Here is an 18,717-nt window from a genome sequence, read left to right as displayed (position 1 = left end):
CTTTTAAATCTTTGTTGCATTGCTTAGCCCTAACACACTCGATATCTCACTTTATTAGCAGAAGTGAGAGAAACAATAATTAACATACTGTATTCTGACCTCCTCACTCTCTTTAGTTAGAACTTATATTCAAGAAAGCTCCCACTGCAGTCACAGTGAGTCTGGTTATTTAAGAACTGAGTAGAGATCCTAGAACCTGGCCAAATATCACTTTCAGTAAAGTAAGATCAAGCATATTTAGATCCAGCCCACAGTCAGTCTGTTTTCACTGGCATCCTTCGGGTAAAATGCATCTTGAAATCAATACGTTGTCATTAAATGCTTGTGTGTTGCATTATTGGTTTTAACATCTAAATTGCCAAAAATCTTATGGCTTGGTATTTTGGGGGGATGGTGGTGGCTGGGAAGCTTGGTTTCTTGAGGATATAATCGAACACTTTTCATTGTTGACATTCCCAGTTCTAATGCCTCTTCTAAAGTAACATTAAGTGTGGCATGAAAATAACACTGGAAACCCCACCAGCTGAATTGTTGTGATAGAAATATTGCACTTCATGTTCAACCCCGAGTTTATCAGCAAATATTATGTCTGAATTTCAGGAGACTTTCATTGAGGATTGTAGGTTTTAGAAAGCAACCTTTCTTCTTTCTGTACAGTTTCCTTCTGTAGTTTAAAAATGAAGGGGAGAGAAAAACAAAGGAGTGCAGACGAGGATGTTTAATGTATGGATGACCTTGAAGGCTGTTGAGATCTTTAGGCATGGGGGAGGGGAAGAGCTATTCTGTCAGGCAGCAGATTTATTCTGGGTCCTGCTTCATTATATTTAGCAGTAAAGTTTGGGGATTTTGACTTGGTAGGGGATCGGGGTCATGTTCTTTGCCTCAGGGAAGGAATTAGTGAGCTTGCATTGCACATGCTGCTGGAGAGATGGAAAGCCTGCAGCAGTATTCTGGCAATGTTAATACTACCAGTTGTTGTATTAAGAGAAAATGAGCGTAAAACTGCCCTGCATTAAATTGATACCTGTAATGTTGTCTAAATGTTGGATCTCTTTTGTTGATGCAGCCTTGTCTCTTCTGGGGATTTTAATTTCTCTCCACCTCTTTCATAAAATGTTCCTCCACCTTGTTGTACAGGTTTTAGATCTGACATTTTATTCCTCTTGTCTGACCCCATCAGGTCTGCTTAATAAAAGGCGGATTTGTTCTGTCACCCTGATTGTCTCTTTCATCTAATGTGAAATGTCTAAAGTGAAAGATTTTTCCATTTCATGTCCCAGTGAATTAATTATAGCAGAAACATTTTTCCACTGGGAATAGAGAGCAGAGATCTGAAACCAAACGAAAGTTTTTTGGTATGTGTGTGTAAAATATTTATGTACTGCATAATATTTGAGAGTGAGAGCTCTGAGCCCTTCCAAATATAAATGCAAAAACTTTTCATCGTGAGACGATGAGGGATATTTTAAAAATATCAGCTTTTATACACTTTAGCATACTCTTAATAAACAATCATGTTGTGCCTTCCATTACCGTCTGTCACTGATATACTGGGGCCTGCTTCGAACCATGTGCTAGAGCAGGTTTTTTGCTGTCAAGTTTGTTCAGAGGTTAATTTTAAAAGAACAGTGACAGTATTGTATATATTTTAGTCAGTTTAATACTCTCTTTTTTGTTATAGAATGAACCCCAGCAACTTTATATTAGACCCTATTTCCTATAAAAAGGTTTTCTAAGGTTGTGACACCAGATTTGTGGTTGTCCATCTAACATTTATTTCTGAATTAGCTTGCCAACTGAAAAAAATCCATGCCTAGAAAATTGGGATTGAATTTTGACTTCTCAGTTCATGGGTTTTTAAATGGGCATATAGTTAAAACTATGTTGAATGTGTTTCCTTTAGAACATGAATAGAGATAATGTTGTTATGGTGAAATTGCCTATTGCATTATTGATTAGGTCTGTAAATCATATGCAGAAAATTCATCGTTGCTCCCTTGCAAAAGCCTGTTTATCCAATCAGCACTTCTCAAATATAGCATACGTTATGGCAGAGCAGAGTCAGATCTGATTATTTTCCCGTTTGATTCATAGTTGTTTAATGCTGAACTGTTTTCTGCTTCTCTTTGTTTGTGTGTGGGGAGTTTGGAAAAGTGAGTAATTAAATGCCTGATAAAGGAGAATAGTTCTTGCACCCACCTACTTGATGATCAGCTTGTGATGGGATGCAGCCTGAAACTGGGGTACCTCTGAGCCCTCTGGCTTACCAACCTGGGCTCTCTCACACTGTGATGCTGTTGCTAAGCCACAAACCTCTCTAGGTACTGCACTTACACAGACATCCACAGTCAGGGACACACCCAACTGAGTTACATGAATGCTTTTGCCAGCCGCTCATGAACCAACAATCGAGAGGCTCCAGCCAATTCCCTCAGCTCCCCAGCCTAGGACCATAGAGCAGTACCATCTTGCCCTGGTCAGAAGCCGGACCAGTGTAAGTTTTATTACCCAGTCTGCCACTTCTTCAAAAGAAAGAGGGTATGCACCAGCTTTTGTTCACTGAGTAGATTCCTCAAGCATTTCAACAAATATGCACTGTTTTAGGTAAAATATAAAATAGATTTATTAACTGCAAAAAGATAGATTTTAAGTGATTATAAGTAATAAGCATACAGATCAAAGTTAGTTACCTAAGAAATAAAAGTAAAATTGCAATCTGAGTTCTTTTAACTAGACAGGATTTGAATCAAACAGTATCTCACCCTGGTAGATGGTATAGTTCCTGAATTCACAGGCCTCTCCTTTCTAGTCTGGGACCACCTCCCCTGTTCAGTCTTTGTTCTCCAGATGTGTTTGCAGGTGTTGAGTTGTGGGGAAAGGGAGAGGCCAAGTGATGATGTCACTTCCCCTCTTTTGTAGTTTCTTTCAGCTTCCTGGAAAGAACCTTTGCTATGATATGAGTCAAGCGTAGAATCATAGAATATCAGGGTTGGAAGGGACCTCAGGAGGTCCGTAAAAACCCTAAGGATGGAGATTCCATCACCTCCCTAGGTAACCCATTCCAGTGCTTCACCACCCTCCTAGTGAAATAGTTTTTCCTAATATCCAACCTAGGCTTCCCCCACTGTCATCTGCCACCACTGAGAACAGCCTAGCTCCATCCTCTTTGGAATCTCCCTTCATGTAGTTGAAGACTGCTATCAAATCCCGCCTCACTCTTCTCTTCTGCAGACTAAATAATCCCAGTTCCCTCAGCCTGTCTTCATAAGTCATGTGCCCCAGCTCCCTGATCATTTTGGTTGCCCTCTTCTGGATGCTCTCCAATTTGTCCACATACTTTCTGTAGTGGGGACCCCAAAATTGGATGCAATAGTCCAGATGTGGCCTCATCAGTGCTGAATAGAGGGGAATAATCACTTCCCTCGGTCTGCTGGCAGTGCTCCTACTAATGCAGCCCAGTATGCTGTTAGTCTTCTTGGCAACAAGGGCACATTGTTGACTCATATTCAGCTTCTTGTCTGCTGTAATCCCCAGGTCCTTTTCTGCAGAACCGCCTCTTAGCCAGTCGGTCTCTAGCCTGTAGCAGTGCAAGGGATTCTTCCATCCTAAGTGCAGGACTCTACACTTGTCCTTGATGAACCTCATCAGATTTCTTTTGGCCCAATCCTCCAATTTGTCTAGGTCCCTCTGGACCCTATCCCTACCCTCCAGTGTATCTACCTCTCCCCCGAGCTTAGTGTCACCCACGAACTTGCTGAGGGTGTAATCGATCCCATCATCCAGATAATTAATAAAGATGTTGAACATAACTGTTCTCAAGACCAACCCCTGTGGCACTCTGCTTGATACAGGCTGCCAACAAGACATCAAGCCGTTGATCACAACCCTTTGAGCCCAGTGATCTAGCCAGCTTTCTATCCACCTTATAGTCCATTCATACAGCCCATACTTCTTTAACTTGCTGGCAAGAATACTGTGGGAGACCATATCAAAAGCTTTGCTAAAGTCAAGATATATCACGTCCACTGCATCCCCATATCCACAGAGCCAGTTATCTCATCATAGAAGGCAATCAGGTTGGTCAGGCATGACTTGCCCTTGGTGAATCCATGTTGACTGTTCCTGATCACTTTCCTCTCGTCTAAGTGCTTCAGAATTGATTCCTTGAGGACCTGCTCCATGATTTTTCCAGGGACTGAGGTGAGGCTGACTGGCCTGTAGTTCCCAGGATCCTCCTCCTTCCCTTTTTTAAAGGTGGGCACTACATTAGCCTTTTTCCAGTCGTCCGGGACCTCCCCCGATCGCCACGAGTTTTCAAAGATAATGGCCAATGACTCTGCGATCACATCAGCCAACTCCCTCAGCATCCTCGGATGCATTAGATCTGGATCCATGGACTTATAGAATCATAGAATATCAGGGTTGGAAGGGACCTCAGGAGGTCATCTAGTCCAACCCCCTGCTCAAAGCAGGACTAATCCCAAACTAAATCATCCCAGCCAGAGCTTTGTCAAGCCTGACCTTAAAAATATCTAAGGAAGGAGATTCTACCACCTCCCTAGGTAACGCATTCCAGTGTTTCACCACCCTACTAGTGAAAAAGTTTTTCCTAATATCCAACCTAAACCTCCCCCACTGCAACTTGAGACCATTACTCCTTGTTCTGTCATCAGCCACCACTGAGAACAGTCCAGATCCATCCTCTTTGGAACCCCCTTTCAGGTAGTTGAAAGCAGCTATCAAATCCCCCCTCATTCTTCTCTTCCGCGGACTAAACAATCCCAGTTCCCTCAGCCTCTCCTCATAAGTCATGTGTTCCAGTCCCCTAATCATTTTTGTTGCCCTCCGCTGAACTCTTTCCAATTTTTCCACATCCTTCTTGTAGTATGGGGCCCCAAACTGGACACAGTACTCCAGATGAGGCCTCACCAATGTTGAATAGATGGGAACGATCACGTCCCTCGATCTGCTGGCAATGCCCCTACCTATACATCGCAAAATGCCATTGGCCTTCTTGGCAATAAGGGCACACTGTTGACTCATATCCAGCTTCTCGTCCACTGTAATCCCTCGGTCCTTTTCTACAGAACTGCTGCCTAGCCATTTGGTCCCTAGTCTGTAGCGGTGCATGGGATTCTTCCATCTTAAGTGCAGGACTCTGCACTTGTCCTTGTTGAACCTCATCAGATTTCTTTTGGCCCAATCCTCTAATTTGTCTAGGTCCCTCTGTATCCTATCACTACCCTCAGCGTATCTACCTCTCCTCCCAGTTTAGTGTCATCCACAAACTTGCTGAGGGTGCAATCCATACCATCCTCCAGATCATTTATGAAGATATTGAACAAAACCGGCCCCAGGACCGACCCTTGGGGCACTCCACTTGATACCGGCTGCCATCTAGACATGGAGCCATTGATCACTACCCGTTGAGCCCGACAATCTAGCTGACTTTCTCTCTACCTTATGGTCCATTCATCCAACCTATACTTCTTTAACTTGCTGGCAAGAATACTGTGGGAGACTGTGTCAAAAGCTTTGCTAAAGTTAAGGAAGAACACGTCCACTGCTTTCCCCTCATCCACAGAGCCAGTTATCTCGTCATAGAAGGCAATTAGATTAGTCAGGCATGACTTGCCCTTGGTGAATCCATGCAGACTGTTCCTGATCACTTTCCTGTCCTCTATGTGCTTCAGAATTGATTCCTTGAGGACCTGCTCCATGATTTTTCCAGGGACTGAGGTGAGGCTGACTGGCCTGTAGTTCCCAGGATCCTCCTTCTTCCCTTTTTTAAGGATGGGCACTACATTAGCCTTTTTCCAGACGTCCGGGACCTCCCCCGATCGCCATGAGTTTTCAAGATAATGGCCAGTGGCTCTGCAATCGCATCCGCCAACTCCTTTAGCACTCTCGGATGCAGCGCATCCCGCCCCATGGACTTGTGCTCCTCCAGCTTTTCTAAATAGCCCTGAACCACTTCTTTCTCCACAAAGAGCTGGTCACCTCCTCCCCATGCTGTGCTGCCCAGTGCAGTAGTCTGGGAGCTGACCTTGTTCGTGAAGACAGAGGCAAAAAACACATTGAGTACATTAGCTTTTTCCACATCCTCTGTCACTAGGTTGCCTCCCTCATTCAGTAAGGGGCCCACACTTTCCTTGACTTTCTTCTTGTTGATAACATACCTGAAGAAACCCTTCTTGTTACTCTTAACATCCCTTGCTAGCTGCACCTCCAGGTGTGATTTTGTTGTACCAATAAAATAAAAACCAGCAGGATCTTATTAAAGGGAAAAAGGCAAAATACCACATTTATTGTGAATACAGAAAGAATCATAGTAAGCAGTTAGTTACAGCTGTAACATTCCATTCAATCTCATCTTTATTCACACATTCATTCATATACACACACACACATAGGTTCTGCAAGGTTGTTATCATAGTAAGCAGTTAGTTATAGCTATAACATTCCATTCAATCTCATATTTATTCACACATTCATTCATACACACACACACACACACACACACACACACACACACACACACACAGGTTCTGCAAAGTTGTTATCATAGTTACCAGCCTTAGAGTTGCTCATGCCAAGCCACTGGCCAGGTGGCCTGGACATGAGGAGGGAGCAGGGCCTTGTCAGATGCTCATCTGATGCTCCTGGAAGTTGGTTTGCAGAATCAGACCCCAAAGTTCTCACTTTTTAGAGTCTATTTTTATAGGAATTTCTTTCTTTGCCAGTCTATGGGAATTGCTTCATCATGCTGTTGCTGAATCAATCAGCAGATAGCACATTCCTGACGGCTCCTAGATGTTATCTTGTTCTTTGGTTCTCCCATTCTTGAGGCTGTTGGGTGGATTCCAGTCTGCCCTCCGGGGGTCCTCTGGTTATTTCCACTTGACGCCTTCTTCAGCCGATGGACACTGGATTCTTAGGCTGGCACCTCCCTGATCATTCAGTTATTATCCACACCAAGCATCCATCCACATACATCCTCTATCTCTATTTTAATCACAATTGTTAATACAACAAAAGGGCGGGGAGTCTCTGGGTGCTGTTTCTATTGTTAGAGTATTGCTTTGAGTCTCTGTGAATTGCTTTGAGAACAGACTCTGTCTTAGAATGTACTAACACAACTAGCAGCTTGCAAGTTTCACACACAGAGGGAGAGAAACAGTACCAAAAACCAAGAGACCTCTTAATTAGTAATACCCTGGAATTTAAACTATGGGGAATCAAACTCATTTGTGGTTTTAATACAGAACTTCTTTAATATGATCCAACATAATCCCCCTTTTGACACTAAGATTTATAATCGTCAGTGTCACTTTCTATGTAGCCTATTCAAGAGAAGGTACTGTGAGGCAATTTGAGTTTGTGATTCCAATTCATGCCACATACACGATCCTAGTGATGTATCTTTACTACAAGGTTCTGGGGCAACAGGCAAGGTGAGGCACACCCACTTTTGAGGAGTCCATTCGGTACAACCTCTAGTGTCCAATAGCTTCCCTCCCTCCCCAGCCCACTGGCTCGAGGTCCAGGGTAGCCAGAAGGATCCCATGTGTAATATGGGGAGTGGGTTAACCTTCAATACCTTTGCCTCCAGGGACTGTTGGTGTGCAATTTTGACAACAATTTCTCCCATTAACAAGTCTGGTTTACAATACTGGAAACATATTGCATCCATTCATATTGATAAGTGTCAAACAATGATCTCTTTCTTTTTTAACAAATGCATCAAACCCTTAATATTTCCCAATATGACCCAGAACATTTTGTGTTCCAAAGTAGCTAGTGCAAGTATCTGCATTTCAGTGCATCCCATAGCTATGGCTGTGTAGTTTCCTATTTCTAATATTTTTTTTTTTCTTATGGATAAGCCATGTGGTAGTATTAAGCCATTACTAAAGATTCCATTGGCCTTTTAGGTTACCCAGACCAATTTGGACCAAGTCTACATTGGCATGTACTTGTTTTTGTATCAGGCTGTCCTGTAGCTGGGACAGAAAGCTTAATTTATTTTTAAGTTCCTGCAGGTCTTCAGTATTTTTTTTTTTTTTTTAAACACGCAACAGTGCTAGCAACAAGACAAACACAAGACAAAACATAGAACACAAAACACAATTTCTATTGTGACAGTAGATTCATGGTATTGGGTTGCTTTTCAGCTGGCATCAGCTTTTCCTGATTTTCTGAAAGACAAAAAGAACATGTTTCTACCCCTTTTGGGGTGGCAGATTATTGCTTAAAATATTTCTTTTGCAAATACCCTTGCTGATTGTAGGCAAAACAGAGGAATTGCCCCCACATTTTCCTGTTTTTGTTCTATAGGCAGGCCAGGTTTCAATGGCTTTTATCTTTTAAGGGTTACGGGGAAATTATCCCACTGTTTAGTCATTAAATCCCTGAGTTTTCCTTCTTATACAGCAGACCAAGTTTATAATGTTTTTCCTGCTGTGTTAAGCTTTAAGTTTTATTTACAGGTAATAACTGAGAAGCATCATTACCATACGACGTAAAAGGGTTTTTCCAAAAATCATACACACTATTCATTGTTACAGGGATACTTATTATCATCAAATCCATTAAAATTATCTTGTTATCCCATGCCTTTTATTTAGACAATTTGTTTGCTGACCAGGTATGTCCTTTATCTGCAGCTCCTTTGTGCTGCTAGTTCTTTCCTTCCTTTATCATTTAGGTAATTTGCATTTTCACAGAAGCTTCCTGCTTTTGGATTTAAAGCCATCAGCAGCTCAGAGACTCTATCTTAAAAGGGACACAATCAACTTTCACCAGAGTTTTGATTACTTTTAACTTCTGCTTCCAAAACACACAGCAATCTGAAAAAGAAAACCCAACCTACTGTGGCTCCCTTTGGAGCCCTAATAGCATTTTAATTAAGTAGCATGGTATGTCTGCATTTCTTTTGCCCCTTCTACAATATACCCTGCACATGTTCTGGGGCAAATGCACATTCCTTCCATAGTTTAACTTCTATAACATTATCCAGATCCATTTTTACATAAGGTGTCACTATTTCTTTTTTTGCTTACAGAGTTTTCATGTACCTTTATCAAAGTGACAGTCTGATTACTCAGAGCCATTTTAAGACTCAGTGTTTCTAACATTGCTTCTTCTTGTTTTGTGCACCTCACCCCTGCTGTTGCTTCAGAGAGGCACTGTCTTTTTTTTTTTTTTTTTTTTTTTTACTACAACTCTCATCTGCTATTTTGTTACAAAAACAAACAAAACAAACAAAAAGAATCCAGAATTTTTTTTTTATATTCTCCTGATTTTGACCGCTCTGCTGCAGCCACAACTTAAAAACATTTTAATTTTGTAAAGCATTGAGTTACCTTTTAAGGGTTAAATGCCAAATCCCAAAGCCAAACAACACTAATTACCTGTGTCTAGCAAAAAGGTCTGTCAGTTTTGCAACTTTGAATTAAAGAGTCAAATGGATTTTTAGTGGCATTATTTAAAACAAAAACAAAACCAACTGGTCCTTAGAACTTTACATATTTACACACACACAGACAGATACATATACATTTTCTTTTCCTTAACATCCCTTCCACACTGCTCTGTTTTTTACATCTTACATTCCCTTTATACATTTGAGGCAGTTAAGTTCCAATAGAAGCCTCTTATGTTCTTTTAGCAAATTTGACTAAATTGTCCAGTCAAATGATTTTAATCAGATAGTTTATTTTTGCTTGGCTAATTTACAGACATTCCTTTGGAAAAGGGCCCATTTTTCTTTCAGAATGGCTGCAAAGAAACCAAGAATGCTCTTTCTCTAACACTTTTCCTTTTTAACATTTTCACAAAGTTTAGCTGCTTAATTCCCTCCAGCCTCTGCAGAGTTTTTTTTTTTTTTTTACTCTTTTCTCTTTGTAATTATGCCTGGGGGTGCCATACATAGGACCTTCTCCCCCTTTACCTGCCTCCCTCCAGCCTCTGCAGAGTTAACTTTTTCACTCTTTTTGTATTCCTGGAGTGCCTCTTTCACTATTTTCAGCTGGCTTTGGGTATTTGTAGCCAGCACCTTCCAATTGTCTGCTCCCTTTTCCGTTTGTGCCTTTTCCTCTTTACATGAAGACAAGCGGAGGGAAGAATCCTTACATGCCTCCCACAACAACCAAATTGCTGCTGCATCTCTTATGGCAGCACTAGAAGGTTTGTATATGAGGATATACTGAGCCAATCTATCCTCTAGGTCCGAAATAGTGCAGACATCAGCTAGGGCTTGTTTAGTCCAAGGACTGTGGCCAAATTTTTGAAGGATTTGTTTAAAAGGTGTAATTTCTTTAACAAAAGGTGAGGTTGGAGTTCCTTCTGACTCCATTCCTCCCTCTGGTACTGGCTTACCCTGTTTTCTTTTAAACATCTTAACATGGATATTTCAATCTCTTTGTCACTGATGGTATTACTTAGCAAGTGACACAGCCTAGATTCTGAAATCATAGCTTAATCTATGCGTTTTTCTCCTGCTACCTTCCCGGAGGCCAGCAGGTTCCCTGCTACCTTCCCGGAGGCCAGCAGGTCCGGTTAACCTATTTCTCCCTGCTACCTTCTCGGAGGCCAGCAGGTCTGGTTAACCTATTTCTTCCCTGCTACCTTCTCGGAGGCCAGCAGGTCCCCTGCTACCTTCTCGGAGGCCAGCAGGTCTGGTTTAATCTGTTTTCCCTACTACCTTCTCGGAGGCCAGCAGGTCCCCTGCTACCTTCTCGGAGGCCAGCAGGTCTAGTTTAATCTGTTCTTCCCTGCTACCTTCTCGGAGGCCAGCAGGTCCCCTGCTACCTTCTCGGAGGCCAGCAGGTCTGGTTTAATCTTTTTTTCCTGCTACCTTCTCGGAGGCCAGCAGGTCCCCTGCTACCTTCTCGGAGGCCAGCAGGTCTGGTTAACCTAATAGAAATGCCTAGCTCACTAGAGCTGGCGGTGTGCACACCAATATTTACAATAACTGAGGTTTTTTACCAATATTCCCCCTTTCGCAATTCTCCACCAAAATGTTGTACCAATAAAATAAAAACCAGCAGGATCTTATTAAAGGGAAAAAGGCAAAATACCACATTTATTGTGAATACAGAAAGAATCATAGTAAGCAGTTAGTTACAGCTGTAACATTCCATTCAATCTCATCTTTATTCACACATTCATTCATATACACACACACACATAGGTTCTGCAAGGTTGTTATCATAGTAAGCAGTTAGTTATAGCTATAACATTCCATTCAATCTCATATTTATTCACACATTCATTCATACACACACACACACACACACACACACACACACACACACACACACACAGGTTCTGCAAAGTTGTTATCATAGTTACCAGCCTTAGAGTTGCTCATGCCAAGCCACTGGCCAGGTGGCCTGGACATGAGGAGGGAGCAGGGCCTTGTCAGATGCTCATCTGATGCTCCTGGAAGTTGGTTTGCAGAATCAGACCCCAAAGTTCTCACTTTTTAGAGTCTATTTTTATAGGAATTTCTTTCTTTGCCAGTCTATGGGAATTGCTTCATCATGCTGTTGCTGAATCAATCAGCAGATAGCACATTCCTGACGGCTCCTAGATGTTATCTTGTTCTTTGGTTCTCCCATTCTTGAGGCTGTTGGGTGGATTCCAGTCTGCCCTCCGGGGGTCCTCTGGTTATTTCCACTTGACGCCTTCTTCAGCCGATGGACACTGGATTCTTAGGCTGGCACCTCCCTGATCATTCAGTTATTATCCACACCAAGCATCCATCCACATACATCCTCTATCTCTATTTTAATCACAATTGTTAATACAACAAAAGGGCGGGGAGTCTCTGGGTGCTGTTTCTATTGTTAGAGTATTGCTTTGAGTCTCTGTGAATTGCTTTGAGAACAGACTCTGTCTTAGAATGTACTAACACAACTAGCAGCTTGCAAGTTTCACACACAGAGGGAGAGAAACAGTACCAAAAACCAAGAGACCTCTTAATTAGTAATACCCTGGAATTTAAACTATGGGGAATCAAACTCATTTGTGGTTTTAATACAGAACTTCTTTAATATGATCCAACAATTTGGCCTTCCTGATTTCACTCCTGCATGCCCGAGCAATATTTTTATACTCTTCCCTGGTCATTTGTCCAATCTTCCACTTCTTGTAAGCTTCTTTTTTGTGTTTAAGATCAGCAAGGATTTCACTGTTAAGCCAAGCTGGTCGCCTGCCATATTTACTATTCTTTCTACACATCGGGATGGTTTTTCCCTGTAACCTCAATAAGGATTCTTTAAAATACAGCCAGCTGTCCTGGACTCCTTTCCCCCTCATGTTACTCTGCCAGGGGATCCTACCCATCAGTTCCCTGAGGGACTCAAAGTCTGCTTTTCTGAAGTCCAGGGTCCGTATTCTGCTGCTCTCCTTTCTTCCCTGTGTCAGGATCCTGAACTCGACCATTTCATGGTCACTGCCTTCCAGGTTCCCATCCACTTTAGCTTCCCCTACTAATTCTTCCCAGTTTGTTAGCAGCAGGTCAAGAAGAGCTCTGCTCCTAGTTGGTTCCTCCAGCACTTGCACCAGGAAATTGTCCCCTACGCTTTCCAAAAACTTCCTGGATTGTCTGTGCACCGCTGTATTGCTCTCCCAGCAGATATCAGGGTGATTGAAGTCTCCCATGAGAACCATGGCCTGCGATCTAGTAACTTCTGTGAGTTGCCAGAAGAAAACCACGTCCACCTCATCCCCCTGGTCCGGTGGTCTATAGTAGACTCCCACCACGACATCACCCTTGTTGCTCACACTTCTAAACTTAATCCAGAGACACTCAGGTTTTTCTGCAGTTTCATACTTGAGCTCTGAACGGTCATACTGCTCCCTTACATACAGTGCAACTCCCCCACCTTTTCTGCCCTGCCTGTCCTTCCTGAACAGTTGTGCATGTCCAGCTTGTGCATGTCCAGCTTTTCTAAATAGTCCTTAACGTGTTCTTTCACCATTGAAGGCTGCTCACCTCCTCCCCATACTGTGCTGCGCAGTGTAGCAGTCTGGGAGCTGACCTTGTTCGTGAAGACAGAGGCAAAAATTGCATTGAGTACTTCAGCTTTTTCCACATAGTCTGTCAGTAGCTTGCCTCCCACATTCAGTATGGGTCCCACACTTTCCCTGACCACCTTCTTGTTGCTAACATACCTGTTGAAAGCAGTCTCTATTGTCTGCGTGCTATCTCTGAGAAGTCTCCATTGTATACAGTTTCTAGGATAGTTGTTGTGAGTGTGGACTCACTTTATTAGGCCATCATCAGCTACTCCATTGTTGTACCTGAAAGGCTGGTTGTGGGTGTTCCCAATCTTACACCATATTTCAGTAACAAACACATAGCAGGACTTCATAACTTCCCATACAATGATAGCACATACAATCCAATAGGATATTAATGTTCAACAGATCAAGCCTTTTAAAATGATACCTCACAAGGGGCATACTTTGTACCAAACATATCATAATTATATCACCATGGTAAATATAGAGGTGCCAGGGTACTGCTTTGGAGTGCAGAGTGCCACACAACTGCTTGCCACTTTCTAGCATAATGAAACTAATCTGGGAGTGGTACAGAAATGATGGGCAGGAGATGAGTGCAGGATTTTAAAAAGGTCCAGTTTTTCTGAATAAACATTAAGTACATAGCTCAATTTCAGTTGACTTCTGCAAAGAAATAAGTTTAAATAAAGGTTTTGTTCTTAGCAAATGTTTAAAAACTGTTGAAATGGAAAGTCTAGAAATAACTTGAGTTGAGTAGCGCATCTGCTTATCCTGCAAGGATCTATGGGTGGGCTCTGCCATGTTGCATCTGTTCTTATTGGGGTGACTGTGGTAGTTCTTACTGGTATTCCACAAATCATCCATCCTCAGCTCTGCTTCTCGCATTCCTTTTTGTACTTCTCATGGAATCCCATCACATCCACAGAATATCTTAAGTTCCTACAGCCATCAGCGAACTGAAATCTTAATCTAAAAGATAAACTCTAAAATGTGTTTATGGGTTGGCTTGGGAGCACAGATGGGAAGTTGATGGATTTAATTTTTTTGTGTTAATCCAGGTACAAGATGGTCTCAGAATTTACTTGGCCAAACCATGACCTTTCTTCAGACAAAGAAGCTGTGAAGAAATTGATTGAGTGCTGTGGGTTTCAGCATGATGTAGCCTATGGGAAGACCAAGATTTTCATACGGACTCCACGGACGCTCTTCACCTTGGAGGATCTGCATGCCAAGATGCTTGTTAGAATTGTCCTCTTCCTACAGAAGGTAAAGTTAGCTTTAGTGCACTGATAAACCTCATTTTAGTGTTCATAAAATACCATCTCTCCTTACCAAGCCTTCTCAAGGTAATCTCACAAAGGTGATGAGTCTGCACAAAGCTTTAACAGAATTGCAGTTTATTTGATTTTTGAAAAGCTATATTCAGCTCTTTCTATACTTTTCTACATAAAATGAACTAGAGTCCAATGAGACCTGATATGTTATAATGTGTGCTCTGTTGAACCTATAAACATGCTGTATATCCTTGCAAAATGTAAGATCTCCAACAAAAGTAGGTCTTTTTGAGACCTAGAGAATATTTATGAGTAAATTAACACACTTTGCCCAGAGGTTCACTTTGTGGTTTGACTCGGTGGCCTGTGTGTTTATCCTTAGGGTAAATAGTTTTGACATTCTGTTACTACTAAGTTGAAGCAGAATGGCTCTGGATATATCAGGGCGCTACACTGACTTGGTCTAACCAAGGAGGAACAGCCAGAGATATATGATACTCTTGCTTATGGAAGATGTTCCTCTAAGCAATAGAAATTTGTAATCTTTTTACTTAAGACTTATCTGTCTCCTGAATTCTTTTCAGGAGTTTTTGGGACAGTTTCTGTTGGAGCAATCTGGCTTTGTAACATAGGCAATGTGAATTACGAAAAAGAGCTCCAGTGCTTTATGGAAGATCTGGGTTTCAGTCACATTCCTGGTTTCCTGCATCCCAGATGAGCATGTGCTGGCATGTATATGGTATTCTCCCATGGCTAGCAGGGCCATTCCGTTTTAGTGGGGAAAAAATTTCTTCCTGCTTGAAAGTTCCATGTCTCTATCTCAATGTCCTGTTAATCTGAAAAATCAGGGACTGATAAAATTATTTCAGCTTCCCTGCATTGTGTTGTTTAGTTCCTAGCTGGCCTTTATTATTTTGGGAGAGCCTGTCCAGGTGCCACCTGTTTATTTTATACCACTGAGTTCTATGTAAGTGAAGCATCCTCTGTCTTCTGCAACTGTAGAGAAGCTAAAGGAAAGAATTTCTTGAAATTTCTTATGCTAATCTAAAAGAGTTGTTAAGAAGTTTGCCTAAAAGGCAAGATTTTGAAAGAAGTAGGTCTTGAAAGTGAGACATCCCCATGGTTGGAGCTGGGGAGATATAAACAGGGCCTTTGATCCTTACTTGTCTAATTGAGGATAGTAGCCGCTGACATTTGGGTGTTAGAAGTTACAATAGAGGTGTGTAAAGCCCCATGGAATGGTACGCATTTATTAGAAAGACTGCAAAAGCTTTGTAAACCATGTAGATGGATCACACCATTTTTATTAAATGGCCCAATGAATTGAAAATTGTATTTCTCTATTGATATCTTATATAGGTTTGCAAGACAGTCAGACTAAATTAAACCTTTTAGGTTCATGACACTTCTTTGAATGAATAACCTCTAACATTCTTGCAAATCCAAGGCCACTATGTCCAGTTACTGTTTCTCCTTATCATTGGAGGTTGAGCAATTTGGGTTTCCCTGTAGTTAATAAATTACTGGGAGAACACATTATTGACAAATGTTGGTGTATAAATTTCCATTTCTGATTAAATGGCTGAAGGAAATGGGAGGTGAGCTGGATCAGAGGTCTGGATCAGAGGTCCCCAAACTGTGGGGCATGCCTGGGCCAGCCCCCATGGTGGGGTGAGAAGGGAGTGCCACTCAGCCCCTCTGCCTGGCTCCGTCTCCAGCATCGGCCCCGTCTCTGTTCCAGGCCCTGCCCCTGGCTGTGGCTCTGTTCCTGGGCTGGGGGCGGAGGCAGAGCTGCACCAGGCTGCGGGCCTGGCCGCTGGCCCCGGCCCTGCCCCTGCCCCTCCTCCCGGTCCCATCCCCAGCCTTGGCTGCAGTTTTGTTCTTGGCCTGGCGCCAAGGTTGGGGGCGGGGCCGGGAAGGGAGCTGAACAGGGCCCGGCTGCCAGCCCCCACTGCAGCCTGGCTGTGGCTCCGGCTCTGGCCCCAGACCCACCCCCAGCTGCAGTTCCAGCCTCGGCCCCCTCACCCATGTCCACATCACATAAGAACAGCTATACTGGGTCAGACCAAAGGTTCATCTAGCCCAGTATCCTGTCTTCCGACAGTGGCCAATGCCAGGTGCCCCAGAGGGAATGAACAGAACAGGGAATCATCAAGTGATCCATCCCCCTGTCACCCATTCCCAGCTTCTGGAAAACAGAGGCTAGGGACACTATCCCTGCCCCTTGATGGACCTATCCTCCACGAATTTGTCTAATTCTTTTTTTAATCCTGTTGTAGTCTTAGCCTTCACTCCCATCTTGGGGGTGGGGCACAGACAGGGGTAAGTGGGGGTGAGACGCTGAAAAGTTTGGGGACTGCTGGTCTGGATTTAAAGATTACAGGTATTGAAAGGTAATAAAAATCCTTACGCAGGTGTGTCAATTAAAGCCTGTTAAACAGAATGGGCCAAAACGCATGGGAGTGAACCTGGAGGGTTGTTGGGTGTGGGTGAGAGAAATATAGAAATATAGTTTTTTCCCTGTGGGTGGGGGGGGAGGTATCATTAGGGAGCCTCCCTGATACAGACCCTGGCTGACCCCAGCACATCTGCCCCTGTCCCCATAGATTCATAGGACTGGAAGGGACCATGTGTCCCTGCACCCCCACTCAGTTACCCCTCTGCCAGTCCCCATGTGGTCCTGTACTCCCCATCACCATGTGGCCCTGCACCTCCATTCAGCCCCCATCCCAGTCTGTCCCCTCCACTAGCCTTTCTGAAGCCAGCAGCCCCGTGTGCCCCACTCTACCTGTTTCTCCCCCCTCTTCATCCCCATGCCTCCTTGATCACTTGATGATTATCTGTTCTGTTCATTCCCTCTGAAGCATCTGGCGTTGGCCAGTGTTGGAAGACAGGATATTGGGCTAGATGGACCATTGGTCTGACCTAGTATGGCCGCTCTGATGTTCCTCTCCTAGCCCCATAGGCAGGGCGCTGTGAGTAATGCAGCCTCCTCTTCCTTCCTTCCTCCGTAGCTCACTGCTACGGATGGTGAGCTGGCTGCCCTCTCTTCTGGTGCCATAGCAGCCCCTCGTGGGTGAAAGACATAACTGCAGCACCTCTCCGGTGGAATATATTTTCTGTGGAGAAAATAAATCTGCAGGGATATGAATTCTGCACGTGCTCAATGGCACAAAATTCCCCCCAGGAGTAGCATATGAACCTCCTGAGAGTAGCCTGATATGAGGGGGACTCTGTAGTAGGCTGTGTACAGAGAAGCAACATAGCCTTGAGCATGGGATTGGAGTCCAGATGTCCTGATTTCTAATCCTTTCTACTGCTGATTTACTGAGGTGTGATGAGCAAGTCACTTAATATCTCTATCTCCTCATCTATAAAATGGGGCTAATACTTATTTGTGTACCTGCATAGGGCTTTTTATTATATACAGCACTTTAAGAATGAAAAGTGCTGTATGAGCAGACGGTATTGTCATTATAGTCTCTTCAAATCATTAGCATGTACAATGCATGCTGTTCATTAATTCTCCTTTAATAAAATATAATAAATGAGTAATCCCTGGAAAACCTCTGTATTCATCTGGGTTTGTGAAAGGGGAAAGCAGTGGACATGTAATTCCTTGACTTTAGCAAAGCTTTTGATACGGTCTCCCACAGTATTCTTGCCAGGAAGTTAAAGTAGTATGGGTTGGATGAATGGACTACAAGGTGGATAGAAAGCTGTCTAGATTGTCGGGCTCAACGGGTAGTGATCAATGGCTCCATGTCTAGTTGGCAGCCGGTGTCAAGTGGAGTGCCCCAGGGGTCGGTCCTGGAGCCGGTTTTGTTCAATATCTTCATAAATGATCTGGAGGATGGTGTGGATTGCACTCTCAGCAAATTTGCGGATGATACTAAACTAGGAGGAGTGGTAGATACGCTGGAGGGTAGGGATAGGATACAGAGGGACCTAGACAAATTGGAGGATTGGGCCAAAAGAAATCTGATGAGGTTCAATAAGGATAAGTGCAGGGTCCTGCACTTAGGACGGAAGAACCCAATGCACCGCTACAGACTAGGGACCGAATGGCTAGGCAGCAGTTCTGCAGAAAAGGACCTAGGGGTTACAGTGGACGAGAAGCTGGATATGAGTCAGCAGTGTGCCCTTGTTACCAAGAAGGCCAATGGCATTTTGGAATGTATAAGTAGGGGCATTGCCAGCAGATCGAGGGACGTGATCGTTCCCCTCTATTCGACATTGGTGAGGCCTCATCTGGAGTACTGTGTCCAGTTTTGGGCCCCACACTACAAGAAGGATGTGGATAAATTGGAGAGAGTCCAGCGAAGGGCAACAAAAATGATTAGGGGTCTGGAACACATGACTTATGAGGAGAGGCTGAGGGAACTGGGATTGTTTAGTCTGCAGAAGA

At 43.3% G+C, this 18,717-nt stretch overlaps 1 protein-coding gene across 6 annotated transcripts in view; it reads left to right on the top strand.

Annotated features, from left to right (window-relative positions):
- MYO1D (myosin ID) overlaps positions 1 to 18,717 on the top strand; it is a 356,514-nt gene that overhangs the window by 165,096 nt on the left and 172,701 nt on the right. For all 6 annotated transcript variants that reach the window (XM_037887148.2, XM_043536697.1, XM_043536696.1 and 3 more), the window contains exon 16: positions 14,094 to 14,301. In XM_037887148.2, the coding sequence (XP_037743076.1) occupies positions 14,094 to 14,301 (208 nt within the window). The remainder of the gene's footprint in view (positions 1 to 14,093; positions 14,302 to 18,717) is intronic.

The sequence above is a fragment of the Chelonia mydas genome, chromosome 27 (genome assembly GCF_015237465.2).
Source record: "Chelonia mydas isolate rCheMyd1 chromosome 27, rCheMyd1.pri.v2, whole genome shotgun sequence".
Lineage (NCBI taxonomy): Eukaryota > Metazoa > Chordata > Testudines > Cheloniidae > Chelonia > Chelonia mydas.
This window is presented reverse-complemented; position numbering and strand designations above follow the sequence as displayed.